Raw genomic sequence first — 18,796 nt, 5'->3', positions numbered from 1 at the left:
ACAGCCTCGTCAGCTGCTCTTACAGTAAACGGGAGCTTTGGGGAAATGACATCAGCCACGGTGTTGTACCACCTGTCACCTGTAAGTCACCTAATAACGTCTGGGAAGTTTGAAAGTGATGTAACAGCCTGTATTCTGCTTTTAAGAGCAGCTTCTAAGAAACTCCACCAGAGTAGATTTCCATAAGTGATATTTACTTTTTGAGAAACTGAATGCTGGCACAAAAATAACATGTTACTATTAAGCCTTTTTCCCACTGGACAAAAAATACCACTAACATCTGGCTTTTGTCTTCAGTAGGAACGGTACCATTGGCAGTCATTCCCGGGACAAATGATTGCGCAGTAGTATTTATCGGCTCTAGCTCTGATCGGTACTGATGGAAACATGACACCTGGATGGAAACGCTCATTTTTGTGATGCTATGTAACATATGTTGAAGTGAATATATAATAAACTAGAATGGCACTCGGAGAGCGCAGACCTCCGCCCGTAACGTAAAAATGTGAAAGGCTCTCTCTCGAGCCAGTGTTTGGTTTGTCCGTTCTGGGCTACTGTAGAACGTGGCGGACTCCGTGAAGAGGACCCGCTCCCTATGTAGATATGAAGGACTCATTCTAAGCTAACGAAAACACAATGATTCTTAGTTTAAGGTGATTGTATACTAATGAAATTATGAATGTTATATTCCATTTCTGCTAATACTTTCCCCGAAATGTTACACAGTGTTCCTGAAAGCTGTCTACTCATGATTAGCAGTACAATTGCTGGCTGTGCCATTGTTTTCCCACAGGGAGAGCGGTGCCACCCGACTAGGCGGGAGCGCTGCCTTTGGCGTTGCGCACCGCTTGAAATTGCTACCGAGCTCTACGCTCAAAGATAAAATAACTTCAACTTTGACCTCGGCTGCAGCTGACCACTCAAAGTGCAACCAGTGAGAACAGCTGCATCTGTTGTTGTTGCCTAGAAATAGTGAATGGCGTTCCTTGCGCTCTTTTTGGTGACATATTATACCTGCTGCCTCTGCAAGGCTCTGCACGTTACCTCACCGTGAGTGAAGAGCAAATTTCTTTTCATGTGAAGGCAGCCTTAGAGTGATGAATCATCTCAACAGGACTTAGTCATATTGGAATTTGCCCGTCTATGTCTCTCTCTGCCTCTTGTATGTTTAATGTAGTCATGAAATTTTGATTTTCTTTGAGTGGTTAGGTTAAGAGTTCTTGCTTTTTCAAATATTTCATGAGTTTTAAACCAAGTCCCCCAGTTTGATGGCAGAAACTGGTGCGGTCGACTGATAACGCCCGAGCGCTGGTTCACCCAGTGTCCTGTTATTGGATATGATATATTATACCCAGTGATTCTCCTCCGATTACTGTCCAGGAGCTGTATTCTCAGGTAAAGTAATGCGTTTTGTTGAGAGGCCAATGGATGTCAGTGATTTACTGGTAGGGAGACGAGTTGATTTAATCGACAGATCTGTAAAAAAAAATCACACAAAAGCACCACTTAAATCTTGTGTTTACCAAAGATGTGCTCATACGTTTCTTGGAAATAAGTCATTCAGCATGTAAAAAGCGACTAAAGTCTCAGTCGACTGAGACCAAAATAGGGGGCAGCCCTAACGGATCCCACCGCTGTATGTCAACAATGTCAGCTGTTGATAAAGTTTGCCGTCAATGCTGTTAAAGTAGAGACTCTAATCCTGTAAACAGTTCTTGTGTTTTTGACTTCTTTCACAAAACTATTATCTACTTATTTTATATAATTCTAAATTTGAAGTTTTTCAGTATTTAACTGACTGCACCACCGACAAATCCTAAATTTACAAAATAGAAGTAGATTATTGTTGTCTTCACTACGATTATTGTGGACAAAAATACCCCTGTAAACAGTATTCATCAAACTTTACTTAAATATGACTGTGAGAGCTGAAATAAAATGTAATACTGAACTCCAAGTTATGAAAACTAAATAACAATAGACCTTTTAAAGACCTCTGCTGTGACACTGAAATGTGAATTCCAGGTAGCTTTTCGTTTCCCCTCCAGAGTGGAATGAAACGTTTCAAATCAATCACTCACACTTGACACTGACGGCAGTGTGCTAAAAGGTCTACCTTGTAAAAGAGGATCCTTGATCTCAGTGGGACTAACCCAGATTCGTGATGATTCTCTTACACAGAGAGACTTGAGGTGGGTGGAGCAGCGAGTCGGTCTCTCAAATCAACCCCTCTGATAACCTGCCAAGGCTGGTGATGGTAAATAATCGATGTAATGCTGAGAATATGTTGCTGTTTTTCATGAAACTGTGTAGTTGTCTTATATAATCAGATATTGTGTAAAACAGTCATTCAACGCCGAGATGAAAGGACATGAAAAGTAATAAGCAGCAGTAAGCGAGATTGGAGCAAATATGATAAACAAAATTATTTGTCCCGCCCCTCCCCTGTGATTGGATGGTTGGGTAAAATGTGACAGTGACGAGCGCAGCGTTTTACCCAAAGTTGAACATTTTTCAATTCTAAGTGACCTGAAAAAAAAACACCAAACGCAGAATAGACGCTCAGCGCCTCGTCACGCTGCTACCGTTTGTAGCAGAGTGTAAATACGCAGCGCTCCCATCGCAAAGAATTCCAAAAAGAAAAAACGTGGATATAGCTGTTGTGGCGGTTTGTTGCCACTAGGGATGCTCATTTTGAAAAATGTTCTTGACCGATAACCGACCCTCGTTCACCGTTTATTAACTGTTAACCGACAAGATTTGTGCCCTGCTTGCAGCGGTGTACCAGCTGCAGGAGCACAACAGATATTGGTTGACGGGAGTCCTCAGTTCACTCAGTCCGGGAGCGTTAACTTAGCAGCTACGATGCTGCATGTAGTGTCGCGGACATGCAGCCACTTTCCCAGTAAAAGTCTCCACCGCACATTTAGTTTAGTTTAGCAGGTTGTCAGCTGTGTGTCTGCCCGGTGTAACTTTAGAGAGTGTCCAACAAACAGTATGTGTGTTTGTGCTACGTTAGCAGCTCTAGCATTGCCGGAGGCTTCGTAACTTTAGTGAGTTTCCAACAGACCGTGTGTGTGTGTTGGCGGTGAGTCTGAGGTTGTTGGAGGCGTTATAGATGTGAACGTAGGTGTAGCAGCGTGTGTACAGTTCATTTGTCGGTGAATAAATGCTACGAAACTACAACTCCTCCGCTCAAGCGAGCTGGAGCTGTTCTTTTAATACATCCATAGAAAGACCGGCGCCGACTTCCTGTATCCTGCAACTCCGGCTCGGCCTCTTAAGGTGGACCAGCTTTTCTCCTTAAAGTGACGAGCCGCTCCTCTGAGCTGCTCAGCTTTTGAGTTAATTAACATTTCTTTTAACTGTTTTTACCGCGTTAATTGGTTAAAATGCTTAATGTCGGTTAAACGGTTAATTATGGACATCCCTACTTGCCATCCCCTGTGTTTGGTTCGTCAATAGCGTGGTATTGCAATATTGCAATATTGCGGTTATTGCGACAGCCCGAGATATAAGGTTTTAATTAGTGAGCTTTAGAGGTGCTGGTAGTCCCTCTAAGCTCTCGTCCACCCTGCATCCAATTTAAAGTATTTTTTTCTCAGTGTAGCCCTGGTGCAGAATGGTGAGGCCCTTCAGATTTTCTATAGTTCCGGCTATTCTCTGCTGAAGGGCCAACCCTGCAAAAAGAGAGAGCGAGAGGGAGAGGGAGAGAGAGAGGGAGGTCTGATGGGGTCTGATTGAGCACCTGGGCCGAGCAGGAAGCAGCTGGAGAGCCCTGATTACTCTGTGGACACACACACAAACACACACACACAACTCCTGAAACACGTCAGGCTACAGTGACTTACTGGGGTGAATAATAAAGATTCACTGTACAGTTATTAATCACACGCATACACACTGTGGTTTTATCTGCCTCACTCACTGTAACACACTCTATATGAACATACACGTGGCAGATGCTCTGACTCTTTGGGAGGGGGGGGGGAGAGAGGAGTCCCTGGCCTGTGGCTTACATTGCTGGCTGAAACACGAGGGGCTTTCCTGTTTGTGTGTGTGTGTGTGTGTGTGTGTGTAGATAGTGCATTTACAGGTCTGCAGTGTGTGTGTGTGTGTGTGTGTGTGTGTGTGTGCGTGTGTGCGTGCGTGCGTGCGTGCGTGCGTGCGTGCGTGCGTGCGTGCGTGCGTGCGTGCTTGTCCAGAGGTTGTTGGCTGTATTAAGACAAGATGGGCATGGAAACCCAGTGTGGTTTGCCAGGGAAACGAGTGACCACACCCCTCCTCTCCTGTCTGTGCAGATGACGCAGCCTCAGTCTTACCTCATGATGTTGACTTTCAACAGACACCTCAGGATTATGACTCAGTGCTTCATCGTTAACAACTTCCAGTCCTGCAATGAGGACTCATAGGCCCCGTTCAGACCTGGTATTAACATGCGTCCTCGGTGACCTGATCACAAGTGGACAGCTCTGAGTACAGGTGTGAACGCTCTCACGACGCATTGAGATCGGATCTTTCAGACCACATTCAGAGGTGGTCTGGGCCACATATGGCCACGTTCTGTTAGCAGTGTGTAGTGAATGTGTCCTGGCCACATTAAGGACCGCCTACTCATCCGACGTCCCGCTGGGATCCGCGGGTTCACTGCGCTCCTCATGTGAGGCAGACGCGAGCGCTTGTCTGCCAGGCAGCATGGTAACGGCTTGTGTGCCCTACTGTATTCTGTCGGTACAACTGTATTTTATTAAAATTAGGGATGCTAATTTAGAAAAAAATTCTTAACCGATAACCGACCCTCGTTAACCGATTATTAACCGTTAACCGACAAGATCTGTGTCTAGCACGCAGCGGTGCGTTAGCTCCAGTGTTCTGAGCACAACAGACAACTGAGTCCCCAGTTCACCATCCAGGAGCGTTAGCGGCCACGGTGCTGCGTTCACTGTACCCAGTTCACCGTTACGAGAATTACTGTAGCAGCCACGGTGCTGCGTGTAGTGTCGCGGACATGCCGGCACTTTTCCAGTAAAAGTCTCCACCGCACATTTAGTTTAGTTTAGCAGGTTGTCAGCTGTGTGTCTGTCCGGATTAACGATAGCGATTGCCCGACAAATAATTTGTGTTTGTGCTAAATTAGCAGTAGGGATACACCGATACCGATACCAGCATCGGGTATCGGGTCCGATACTGTGCTCCTGTACTCATACTCGCAAAACGGCACAGATACAACGGACAGTCCACCCGGTCAACAGCGCTGCTCTCTTCATGCCCCTATGGAGTGCTGTAAAGCTGCAGCTGCGAGCCACCTTCGCCCCGAGCCTTTTCAAGCCGACCTAGAGCCGGTCGCGGCACACCGTCTCGTATGGGGGACTCCCCAGCATACCGTGTGTCGCTCACACCCTCCAGCTGGCTGTTAATGAGGGTCTTTTGGCACAGAGAAGTACTGGTATCGGTACTCGGTATCGGCGAGTACCCAAATGTAAGTACTTGTGGACTTCCTGGACTTCAGGAAATGAGGAGGATTTTGCAGTTCTGTTGTTTTTTATCTCATGTTTTGACATTGAAGGTGTCACATATAAATGTTAATATTACTGTTGAATTGATTGGCCAATTGATGGTTAAGTGATCAACGGAAAATGTGCTGCGTGCAGCTTCTCAAATGTGTGGATTTGCTGCCTTTCTCTGTTTTATATTATTGTAAATTGAATATCTTTTTTTGTTTTTGACAAACAATTTGAAGGTGCCACGCTGGTTCCTGGGAAATTGTGATTGTGGCATTTTTTTTTTTTACTATATTCTGGGATGCTATAATTGAAAAAAAAAAAACTCAATCAATAACCAAAATAATCTTTATTTGAAGTTAATATATACTAAAAAAAAGCAGGACATGTCACCTTTAAGTGACCAGAATTCCTCACACAACTTAATCCAGCTGTAATAATATGAGGGAGGAGAAAATGTGTAACTGTCCCTTTAAGTGGGCCGACTCTCCCTGCAGCTGCTCACCATGTTAAAGTCTGGTCACATCTAGTAGCAGACAGACAGCTTTAGTGATGTTCACTCTTGTGTTGGGTGTGCCACACACACACACATACACACACACAGTGGGGTAATTGTCTGTTAGGGGCTTGGCAGAGGTCCCGTGCTGCACAGCTGCACTCAGTCAATATACACACACACACACACATGGAGCAGGCTAGCTGTGGTCTCGTCATGATGTGTGATGTTTTGCTCACACGTCTTTCTTTGGTCAGGACTTTTCAATAACGCATCAGATATAAAGGAGTGACTCATTTTCATTCATGTACAGTGTAATGAGTGTTTGCTCAGCTGTAGGAGGTAATCATCAAGTGTTTAGGTAATGATTGATGATGAGTTATTCACTATTTATTAGGGGTGTAAATCACCACTTTCATCACAATACGATATTATATTGATTCTTTTGAAAACGATATTTGCTGCCACGATACGATTTCAATTCGATTCAATTCAGGGACCTGTGATCGATATGAGACGATATCGTTATGCCCATTTAACACAATCAGTTAGGTTTATATTAACTCACAAAAAAAAAACTAAAGTATGATTTGATATTTTGTAGGGATGTGCATTATAAGCAAAAATACTATTCGAAAATCACAGGGAATTATTCGATTATTATTCGAATAATGTAGCGTCGGCACATTTTCCCATCTAACGCTGTGGATTAAGAGTTTTTTTTCAACCATATTGTTGGAACAGTGAAAGAGGCCGGTGGGAAGACAAACCAAGACGTTTTTGGTGAGTTTTATTTTGTTTCTGTCGGGTTTGAATGACAATATGCTCCGCTGCTGGAATAGCTGATCTACCTGCTGAAACTACTAGGGGCGCGGCGCCGCTTGCACGCAGACACGACGTCGGGGTGCACTCACGGCGGTACAGGGAGTCTGCCCGGGGAGGGTGGTCCGGTGCCAACGGCCCTTGCATGCCATTCGGAACCTCAAACCCTGAGTGCAGGGTTCACTTCGGAGGAAGCAAGGGGGTTTGAGCGGCACACACACACACAACCCTGCGCTGATAGAAAAGAGCCGAACTGAACGTGCCACGCACGTTTTACCGGTAGTAACGTTACTTGGCAGCGCCTGCAACGGTTAATGCAAGGGAAATATGTTCTAAGACGGGACAAAAAGTCGCATAAACTATTCCATTTTTTATAATTAACAACGATTCGAAAAATCATAACCCATCCCTAATATCTTTATTACTGCGCTCTTCCAGACTTTTAAATGAAAAACAATCTATTCTTTTTAATAAGAAGAATAAAAATAGATCTCCTGCTGTTGGAGGTCTGGTAGCTGGTCAATGCTGGTGAGCGGCTGGTCAACAAAATGAGAATAGCTGGTCCACCTTAAAGGTCAGCCCACCTTAAGTGAGCCTCAGCTGAAGTTGTTGCTAACAGCTAACAGCGGGTAGCTAGCAAGACACAAGAACTTGGCTTGGGTCTTGAGGAGCTGTAACATTTATTCACCGACAAATACACACACCGCACCGCTACGTTCACTGCTACAACGCTACTGCTACTCACCGTCACACACACACACACACACACGCTCTCTTTCTCTCTTCAACGTCTGCTCATGTCCATGTGGCCCTCCTTGTGGAATGCATAACCAAAGCGCTGCTAGCACTGTTTGGATATTTAGGAACGAGGTGCGCTTGGACGGAAATGGTTAAAGATATGTGCCATGGGAATTTCAAAATAAAGGCGCATCTTAAAGATGATGATATGTATTGATGTTTTCACTTTGAATCGATGATGTTGGATAGTTGATCATTCAATCGATACATCAGTCCAGATCGATGGATCGTTACCTCCCTACTATTTATTAGTTATCTTGTATGATATCTCAACAGCTATCGGATGGATTGCCATCACATTTTGTACACACATCCCTGTTAGTTTATGACCAAATACCTGCAAAACTGATGACATTTGACCTCAGCTGCACCTCGCGTTTAGTTCTGTTTAGCAAATGTTAGCATGCTAAGACCCGTGGACATGGTTAACATTATATCTGCTAAACATCAGCATGTTAGCATCATCATGGTGAGATGTCAGCTATTAGCAGCGCTGTGTTTGAGTGCAGCGTCACATTGCTGCAAGCGTAGCTGTAGACTGTTATTAAGGCCAGTATAGTCCTGATAAAGTAGACTGATAGTAGTCTATTTCTAGCTCCCCCTCCCTCCCCCTCCTCCCACTGCACAGCAGCTGACCTCTGACCCAGAAAACAGGCCATGTGGTCCATTCAGGGTTGTGTTGAGGTGTGTCAGACACACATGACTTCCCCTTCAGGGTCACGTGTCCTGATGTGGGTCTGGCTCACCGATGCCGACACCGGCCAAGTCAGATGCTTTGCTGCTCGCTCACTAAGCTGCTGCTCGCTGCATTCTGTCTATTTTCCTCCGAGAAATTGTTATTTATTTATTTTGTCCTTTTTTTAGTCATTGAAAGGTAAAAGCCAGACACTTTATAAAGTGGCAGTTGAGTGGATACAAAAGTATACAGAATACATGAAGAGGTGGCATTAAACAGGAGAGCTTATTGTGATTTAGGTGTATTTTTTTATTTTATTTTCTACCGTGTTTATTGAGATGACTTTGTTGTTTATCACTGGCGCTGCTTCCTTGCTAAGGTCTTCTGTTTTATTTCAGTCAGACTATCTGATTAAATGAAGGTCAGATGAAATAAGGTCGGACGAGGCAGACAGGATATTATGAATTCCATCCTCTGACTTGTTGCTCTCTCTCTCTCTCTCTGTAACGTTTCCCTGTTTTAATTGAGGAGAAATTTCACTCTGCTAGAAAAGTGCTGTTGGCAGTGCACCTCGCCATTCATGCAGTCTGAAGGCCGATGGTCGGCTGCTGTCAGACAGTTTGGGGCCGTTGGTGAACGTCCGTCGGCCTAGTTTTTTGGTGTGCCCGTGTTGGAGGTTTTTCGGTCGATTCAGTCCTGAACAGTATCACTGTACGTGCTAACTGGCCGTCAGCTGTAGTCTTTGCGGTGCGTTCGGGTGCAACTTGTCGGCCAAAATAAAGGCAACGTGAGGCGACGCAACAGGCGTCCTTCACCGCCGCTAGTTCTCTGATGTTGGGTTGGTGAGAAAGGACGACAGGAAGACTCTTTGCTGCTGAAGTTGTCCAAAAACCACAAAAACATTAGTCACACCTGGTGATCATTTTTGCACGTCGGTATAGAAGTTAACGCTGCAAAACTAGTTTGCCCTCCTCGGTATTGTTTTTACGACTCCTTTGCTTCTTTTATTGCAATTTTGAGAAGTGAACTATGCATAAAGTAATAATAATGAAAGATCTTTCCCTCGGACAGCAGAAGGCACAGGGAAAGGGAATGCTTTGTGACTTGGAAGTGGCAGAAATCCAACGTGCAATCAGAACAGAGATGTGAATAAATATTAGTTTGGAGTAATAATGAAGGGGCCTGTTATGAAACGTCTTAATCAGAGAGATGGATGGCAGGAAGGGAGGAATGCTATCGTCTAGACTTCCCTCTTCCTCTCTTAGCTGGCCTCTCCTCTTTACAGACCTCCAGATGGAGGATTAACAGTTCATTTGACGCATTGTCATGATGTGGACAGGTCTGTCTCTCTCTCTCTCTCTCTGTCTGCCTCTAGCTTAAAACACACACACACACACACACACACACACACAAGAAAGTTGTTGTAGGACTTGTGTGTATGTGTGTGTAATAGTTATGTTTACATCACATGTGTTGGGAAGCACTTTGTGTCTTTCCTACTCTGCTCAGCAGTGCCTCCTGTCTGTTGTTATGGTAACTGCACTCAAGAGAGCAGAGAAAGCAGACGGTGATGATCATTAACCTCAGGCTCACTTGTAGTCATGGGTGCACTCTCATATTGTCCATGTTTCTCATTTCAACCAGAGCAAACTGGATGACTTACAACACTTAGAAATCACACTCATGTGTGCTAACCTGCTCAGTCTGCAGGGCTCGACATCAACGCTCACCCGGGGCAAGTAAACTCTGTGTTCAGGCAAGTGGAACGCCTCATGCGGTTGTCCGATCTGGCAAGTGAAAAATAAATGTGATCTCTTTTAGGGACGCCCCGATATTCAGTACAATTTTACCATCGGAAGATCGGCATTAATGCTTTCGTTTTAATGGCCAGAGTACGCTCCGCCCCTCTGAGAGTGAGGTGCTCTGAAGAACTGAACTAGGGATGTTAATGGTTAACCGTTTAACAGTTAACTGACATTAAGCATTTTAACTGATTAACGCTATCGGTTAAAACGGTTAAAAAGAAATATTAATAATGAATTAAAAAGCTGAGTGGCTCAGAGGAGCGGCTCGTCTCTTTAAGGAGAAAAGCTGGTCCACCTTAACAGCCCACCTTAAGTTGCAGGATACAGGAAGTTGGCTCCGGTCTCTGGAGGAGTTGTAGTTTTGTAGCATTTATTCACCGACAAATTCACAGCTATAACGCCACCAACCACCTCACACTCACCACCTACACACACACACGGTCTGTCTGAAAGTTATGCAGACTACGTGTGCAGCGGCGGCGAGCACGAAGCCTCCGGCAATGCTAGAGCTGCTAACGTAGCACAAATACACTGTTTGTTGTCCACTCGCGAAAGTTACACCGGGCAGAAACACAGCTGACAACCTGCTAAACTAAACTAAATGTGCGGTGGAGACTTTTACTGGGAAAGTGGCTGCATGTCCGCAACACTACACGCAGCATCGCAGCTGCTGAGTTAACGCTCCTGGACGGTGAACTGGAGACTCCCGTCAACGAGTATCTGTTGTGCTCCTGCAGCTGGTGCACCGCTGCATGCGTGGCAGAAATCTTGTCAGTAAACGGTTAATAATCGGTTAACAAGGGTCGGTTATCGGTTAAGAAAAATTTTCAAAATTAGCATCCCTAACCTGAACGGTAACGTTACATCCCAACAGCGCTACGAATTTACGAACGGTCCAGTTTGTGCCAGAGTGCGCTCTGGTGCTTCAGAGTGGCTGATAGTTGAAACAGTGGAAAGACTGATCAAAACAGTTTTGATGATTTTTTTTTGTTTCTGTCGAGTTTGAATGAAGGGCGTTTTATTATGATCAGCGAAGTCAAATGACTGTTTCTGTCAATGGAATCTGGTGGCTTTGAGGAAAGCACATTAATTGTATGTTTTGTGTGTTAATGAATTATAGTCATTGTTTAAATCCCTGTTGATTTTATTATTTTTAATAGGCCTACATTTTCCATTTCAGACAAGTAAGTTTGGCTATTGGGCAAATAAAACATCTCATCTACTTGCCCAAAGGGCAACTGGCTGAAAAAGCTTAATGTCAAGCACCTGGTCTGTAATCTGATCTAATGGTGCTGCATTCTGAGCGCTATAGTTTGCTTTTGTTTACCACAGTTTATGCTTCATTTTTAGGTTTTGCTTTGTCACTGTCTATTAGAAAGTAGGAGTGATGTACAGATAGAACAAAATTCCAACATCTATACGGTTTGGGATGAGACACTTGAGGCTGGTATTTCTGCAACTCTGCTTAGTGTAGGTTAAATAAATATAATAATTTACTCATTTGCTTAATGCACATTTTTAAGCAGCACTTATACTCAGCCTTATGACTATTCTTTAATGACAATATTATCTGACTGAAGAGACTCATTATAATATGGTAGGCGCTGAGTAGAACAGTCTCACTGTATATTTTAAAGCAACAGAGACTTCTTTCTCCTTACCAGAGTCTGGAAAACTATTACAATCAAAACCCTTAAACATTTAGGAATTGCATTTGACGTCTTGAACAGATTGCTTAATCACAATATATACAAGTAAAATCCAAGCAAAACCTTTGACTCAAGTCAAGAAATTGGTGCTGTGCAGCATTTTAACTAAAAATCTGCAAGTCCAATGAAGGAATGAATACAGAATATGAGCGTATGATGTCCTCTCAATCATCCTGTGTTATGTCTGGAGCTCAGCTGGTTGCTGTTCCCTCCAGCCACCATTGTTAAGAATAACTCAGCAGTTTGCAACAGGCAGCCTCTGGTGTGTGGAACAGACACTGGCTGTTTCTGTGAAAGTATAGACCTTTTCTATTATTGGAGTAGCCACAAGCTCGTCTGGTTAATAATGTGTGTTTTTGTCTGAATGGAGAGACACACTGTTTGTTGGTTTTTAGGAAGTCGCTGCCTGCAGCAGGGGTGTGTTTGGTCTGAGTGTCTGCAGTGAAGTTATTAACTACTCAACTGATCTGCATCTGGTCAAACCACAGAGGTTCACCAGTACCATTTAGGTCACACTGTAGTCATATTTTGATGCTCGGGAGCATCGGCTCCTCCTCCAGCCAGGAGCAGAGCTTCGCCTCGCTGCGCCGTCGGTCCCTCCTGGGAGCCAACACCGACACCACGCTGCTGGAGTCCCAGGCCGTACTGCTGGGCCCACTGCAGGGAAAGGGTGACACAGCAGAATCAGAATCAGGACTAAGTGTGGTAGACTGTCAGACCCTGCTGTAGTCAAATGAGAGGTTTTCTAAAGGGACTCTGGTGCTCGGAGACACCACTTTTGTCCACAGGTACCGCCAAAATCAACACAAAATTAAAGTTCCTCGAAGTAACTTTTACTTCTTTGCTGCTGCTGCTGCTGCTTCAATGTCACGACCCCACAATGCAACTTTAACACTCAGCTTACCGTCAGCTCATTGAAATGTGTGACTAAGAAGGCAATTGAGCTACCGTTCATACAAAAAAAGTAGTGCGCTTCGGAGTTAGATTAGGTCACAGCGAATAGGCAAGTCATGACTTTGACCATTTATTTCTTATCAATATTTTGTCTCCTGATAAAATTTTTGTCTCTATTTAACTAGGATGGTCTTTTGAGATTAAAATGTCTTTCAAGACCGTAAAGAGCAACATGGTAGCTTTTACACATCCTAGATGATGTTCATGTGACACTGTAATATCTGCTGCAAGGCGTTTTTCTGTCACGTCTATCTCTGAACGATAACGTGTGATCATTTGCGAAAGAAATCAAACTTGTGGTGCATGAGGAAGCTGCAGTCGCTATGTTTTTATTTTAGGTGACTGAGCTGAAATGATTAGCCGATCGACACAAAATTCATCAACATCTATTTTGATCATTTATCCGTTGAATAAATCCAGTTGTTTGAAGGAGACGTTTTCACATCAATATTAAATAGCTATTAGAGAGAGAATTATGACCTCTTTAACTTCATAACAACTTAACAAGATTTTTTTTAATCAATTCAAATATTTAAATAATCATAATCATTTGAATTGTGTGTTTTTATGCAAATAACCACTATAGATGACAATAGCAAAGTACAGTACAGTACTGTGTACAGTAACCTCCCTCCCCCCAAATATAGGGCTCCTGCGGAAGCTATGGTGTAATTGAAACACTGTAATTTACCGTGTATATGATATTTTTCATGTAAAATATATCGAACATTGAATGACATCAGACCTTCTTTCAGCGCAGAATTCATGCCTCCATTTGATAGTTGACAGTAGAAAGTGGCAGAAAACATATTGACAGTGGCAGACAAAAGAAAAATACTTGTCGGCCACAGTGGCAGGCAGTGAAAAAAGTTAATTTCATACCCCTACTACAGACATGTCCAAGGATTTGAAACAGCAACCAGCTAAAGTTGTGTACAAGACGTCATGTTTCTCTGCTTCATCTGGCTAATATGAAATCACAAACCAGAGCTCCTGCACACAAACATATCAGGCTCCTCAGTCTCTTTGTGCTCCAGCCTCTTACATCGATCCAGACGTGAATTGATCTCACCCCTCCACACACACACACACACACAAACACACACACACACACACACATAAACACAGACAGACACACACACACGCACACACACACACAGACAGATACACACTTTTGCATTCACAGCTCCTCTCGTCTGTCTGGAGCAGTGACAGCATCGTCTCCGGAAAGCACCGCATCACTCCTGGAGGAGTCTGTGTGTGTGTTTGTGTCGAAAGTGTGTATGTCTGTGTGTGTGTGTGTGTGTGTGTGTGTGTGTGTGTGTGTGTGTGTGTGTGTGTGTGCATGCTCAGGGTGTGTCTTAGATGGAGGTGGGTGTCATCTGGTCTGCAGTAGGTGCATTTAAGGGTGTGTGAGCGGTTAACGGCGCTACCTGAAATAGCTTCCCATTTCATGCAGACATGCAGAATCACACTTAGCACACACACACACACACACACAAACACACACACACACACACACACACACACACACACACATACACACACACATACAGTAGAGCTTGTTTTGTGGTTTGGGACCTCTGTGTGTGTGTGTGTGTGTGTGTGTGTGCACCTGTCACCTGTGAACAAACAACCCAAGCTTTCCTCCTCATTAGGCGTCTTCAGCACCTCCGCCAAGACGTACAGCTACCCTGCTGTGAGCACACGCACACACACACACACACACACACACACACACACACACACACACACACACACTCACATACATATATACTCACTTGTGCTCACACACAGTCATAAGTGCACACATGCTGACGGTGAAAAAGCAATTAAATACCTACGGCATCATCATCACTTACATCCCCGTATATCCACACGTCTCCGTCATCGACAACTTTTGTGCTAAACACACACACACACACAAACACACACACACACACCTGCTAAATTCATTCAGACCAGTCCAGTTGGTCCATTTCTCACCCTGAGCTCCCATTAAGAAGCTGTAGCCCACAGACAAACTCACTGACTGCAGCACAGTGTAAAATAGATTTGCTTTCTTGAGGCTGACATACAAGTGATTATTTTTCCCCTTGGCTGCAGTTTTCACCTTTTTTTATATAATGCCTTCTCCGTGTACACAAAGAGGGAAATTGTGTGTATGTCGAGTCAGAGATAGATTGATGTGATGAAGATGTTTTGCGAAGCAAATGACAGCAGAGGATCTGGAGACATGAGATCTGTTCAGGAGTTGAAAGTGTTTTAGTTTGGTCTAGTTAGTTAAATGGATTTTGGGGTATCAGGGTCCCTGGAAATGCTATGTATTGTAAATTTATAACGCTGAAGAAGCCTTTTTTCTTTCCTACACAATTTCTTGTTTTTGTCTGGCAACACCAAAAGTGAAAGAGCGATGAACTAGAACTAGAAACTGTGGCTTGTTGTTGTGTGATTTGGTAAGCGTGCAGTTTCCTTTCCTTCCTTACTTCAGTGATCTATTTTTACTGTGAATATGAAACATAAGATACGACGTCTGTGTCTCATTTAAACTGATATTTTCTGATCTGCGGTGGCCTGCAGTCCCGCTTGGCCGAGGTGGGCTAATTGAGGCCCTGCGCTGCATTTCATGGATCCACCTTTCTCGAATTGGTTAGCACTGTTATGTATACACCAATGTAGCACAGGTGTGGGGGGTCTTGTCTTGAGTAAATTAGCATAAAGGTCACAGCATCCTTACGGCTGCAATAATTGACACGTTTTTACTGTAAATCTGCAGTAGATGATTGAATCCCACGGCCGGTGTTGCATTTTTGGTTTGTGGCATTTCTGCACTGTTGTGCCATTTACCTCATTGTGTATTCTTGTAGACTTCAGCAAGTAGAGCTTATAGCACAAATGCTGTTTTAGTTTAGCGTCAAGACTGCCAGATGTGCCACCAATGCTGGAAATGAATGAAGGAGAGACACTTGAGGAGGCGAGCAGGCTGGACTCCCTCCAATAGAAGCTGTGCTTGTTCCCCATGCAGCTCAGAGGCTGATCACACTGATGTCATGTTTGTCAGTCAGTAATTGCAGTTAATTGCATATATTCTGCGACCCAGATGTAAATCAGACACTGATTACAGCGGCATGGTGCAGGCTCCTCAGCACCGAGAATCAGAAAGAGAGCTACAGTATATGGTGTAGCTGCTAAAAAAATCTTACAATACCAAGAAGTCCATGTTAGATCATCTTCCATCTCTGTGTCTCTTCTCTGCAGTGACAGACTTCAACAATGGCTTGGAGGCCAGTTCGGACTCTGATGACGAGGACAAGCTACACATCGTGGAGGAGGACAGCCTGCAAGAGCCTGAGGTCGCCAGCGCTGACGGGACCAAAACGCAGGACAGCCATGACGCCGCCACCGCCACCGCCACCACAACAGTATTACCCCAGAACGGCTCCTTGAACGGAGGTGAGACGCCATCATACAAACATGACGTTTATTGTTTGTGTATCAGTATCAGTGTGTGGGTTTTCATTCCAGCCGTCTAAGTAAATGTAGGTCAGACATTCCCTGGCTTTACGCTGGACTTTAAAGATTGATCTTCATTATATCCGTTAATCCTGGGAAGGTTTGCTGAGCATGTTTGCTCTTTCTCAGCACTGCCGTCTTTCAGATTCACACAGTAACACACATTCTCAGCTGGGAGCTGCCCAGTACACCCACAGGCTTACACAAGCTCTGCTGCTGAGAAGTTCAACTTTTACACACAGCTGCACCTTGGTAGTTGTAGTTCAGGGAGTGTTATACACATTCATTGCACAGATTCTCCCAGACCGTCTGCAGAGTTGAATCAACAATACTGAACTTAACCCCTTACCTTTCCGCCCTCTATTTTTAGAGGTGTAGAGATGGGGCGCAGGGGGTCTTTAGGGGGAGATAGCAGGTCAGCAGTAGATGTCACATAGAAGTGATGTACGTCATCTGAAAGCTGGAACCTGAAGATTAATTTGAGATGCAGCTCAGCACTGTGTGTCAACTTGTTCTAGTCATTAATAAGAAATAAAAAATAATGAATAAATTAATCAATCAATTAAAATACATAGTGAAGTGTATAAGGGCTTATAACATTAAGAACATCAAGTAGGTGATTTCCATCCCCATGCTCTATTATGTCTCATAGGTTGTTGCAGCAGTTTTGGGGTTGATACCATTTATTACACAGATTTGGTGCTAAATTTAAGCATTTTTTACCACTGAAGAATTGATAAAAATGATCAATAATCCCTCCAAAATACCACATTAAGACACCCAGACCTTAAGGAACACCATAGAAAAAGCCATGCCGTGATTTGGGATCAAATACTTTTGGCATTTGGAGATTTCTGCAAGAATTGAATTTCGGCAATTGGATGGTGAGAACTTCTGCTCTGGAAACTGCTCAGAAACCCCCTTATTGTCAATGCCATCCATCCTCTGAATGCTCTAGGTCTCTAGTTTGATCCATCCATCCTCTGAATGCTCTAGGTCTCTGTAGTTTGATCCCTCTATCCTCCGAATGCTCTAGGTCTCTAGTTTGATCCATCCATCCTCTGAATGCTCTAGGTCTCTAGTCTGATCCATCCATCCTCTGAATGCTCTAGGTCTCTAGTTTGTGGCTGTAAAGTTTCATGAGGCTGTGATGATCCTAGAGGTCACCACAGGTCATTTTATACAGGGAGGTCAAGTTTCAAAATATGGTCTCACTACAATGAAATGTCTCCTATGGGGACTAACATCATCACACATGAATACAGTTGGGCTCATTGGAATCACAAGAGTCTCAGCTTTACAGTGAGACCTGATTTATGTAATTCAAGACTGTTTAGGGACCCCAGTATGCAGAAATATTCAAACACACCATTTTAGTATCAACGAAAATAATATATTTCTACTGCATTCAAAAAACTGCATGTGATTATCATAAAGTGGGCATGTCTGTAAAGGGGAGACTAGTGGGTACCCATAGAACCCATTTTCATTCACATATCTGGAGGTCAGAAGTCAAGGGACACCTTTGAAAATGTCCATGCCAGTTTTTCCTCACCAAAATTTAGCAGAACTTTATAGCGTTATTTAGTGTTCTTCTCAACAAGCTATGCTTACAGTATGTGGTAACAATGGATTTCTTAGGTTTTCAAGTTTGATGGGATCCCAGTATCCTCACTCTAGCTTTAAAACTGAGCCTACGCTACAACCTCCAAAAGACAGAATAGCAGCTGGGCGTGTCGGAGTGTTAAGGGGGTTAAGCCTGTTTCTGTGACATTCAGGACTATAACCAAGCTGGACGGCGAAAGCCAATAACGTGCAGAAAATTGTCCTTATGGCTTGCATGTGTAATTCGTCTCCATCACTGCTGTAAATAAACCTTAAAAAGGTGCATTAATGATGGAGTGTCAGCTCAGTATATGGTCGTACTATCATCTCTATATGGTCATGTGTTGGCTCAGTATTAGAACAGGTGGTGAGATTATCTACGCAACTGTTGTCAAGTGGAACCAAATCAGGACAGAAGCAGACTTATGTTCACTGTGGTGGATGTGCATCGTTGTGAAACAGTGCTATATTAGCTAAAGTGCATAAACAGTGCCGTTTTTTTAAGTCCCTGCCTGTTAATTGAGTAAATGTGATAAAAACATCAAAACACAAACTAAGCATTCTGCAGCAAGCGTTGGTGTGTAGAAAAGCTGGAAGTACGAGTCAGCTGAACACGACCACAGCTCCCTGTGCAGATAGAGAAAGTGAAAGAGACAGGAGAAGGGGAAAGTAAGCGTGTCTGAGAAATAGACACGCTTCAATAATGTATAATCTCGCCAGTCATGCAGAGGATTTTCTGTATAATCTCCAGCTCTCTCATCCTTACTAACAAATCCCATACATTCCCTAACAGGCTAACAGCTTTCAATAATATAGTACTCTGCCCCGGGTCAATTCTCTACCCCTAAATCCCAGCACCGTTCACACCAAACATAAGTGCATTTCCTCCTTTGTGATTTTGGTCTGGCTTTATACTT

The 18,796-nt window shown here is 43.8% G+C and overlaps 1 protein-coding gene across 5 annotated transcripts in view; it reads left to right on the top strand.

Annotated features, from left to right (window-relative positions):
* LOC141777746 (zinc finger E-box-binding homeobox 1-like) overlaps positions 1-18,796 on the top strand; it is a 91,625-nt gene that overhangs the window by 42,095 nt on the left and 30,734 nt on the right. For all 5 annotated transcript variants that reach the window (XM_074652271.1, XM_074652270.1, XM_074652273.1 and 2 more), the window contains exon 2: positions 16,020-16,214. In XM_074652271.1, coding sequence (XP_074508372.1) covers positions 16,020-16,214 — 195 coding nt within the window. The remainder of the gene's footprint in view (positions 1-16,019; positions 16,215-18,796) is intronic.

This window comes from Sebastes fasciatus, chromosome 11 (assembly GCF_043250625.1).
Source record: "Sebastes fasciatus isolate fSebFas1 chromosome 11, fSebFas1.pri, whole genome shotgun sequence".
Lineage (NCBI taxonomy): Eukaryota > Metazoa > Chordata > Actinopteri > Perciformes > Sebastidae > Sebastes > Sebastes fasciatus.
This window is presented reverse-complemented; position numbering and strand designations above follow the sequence as displayed.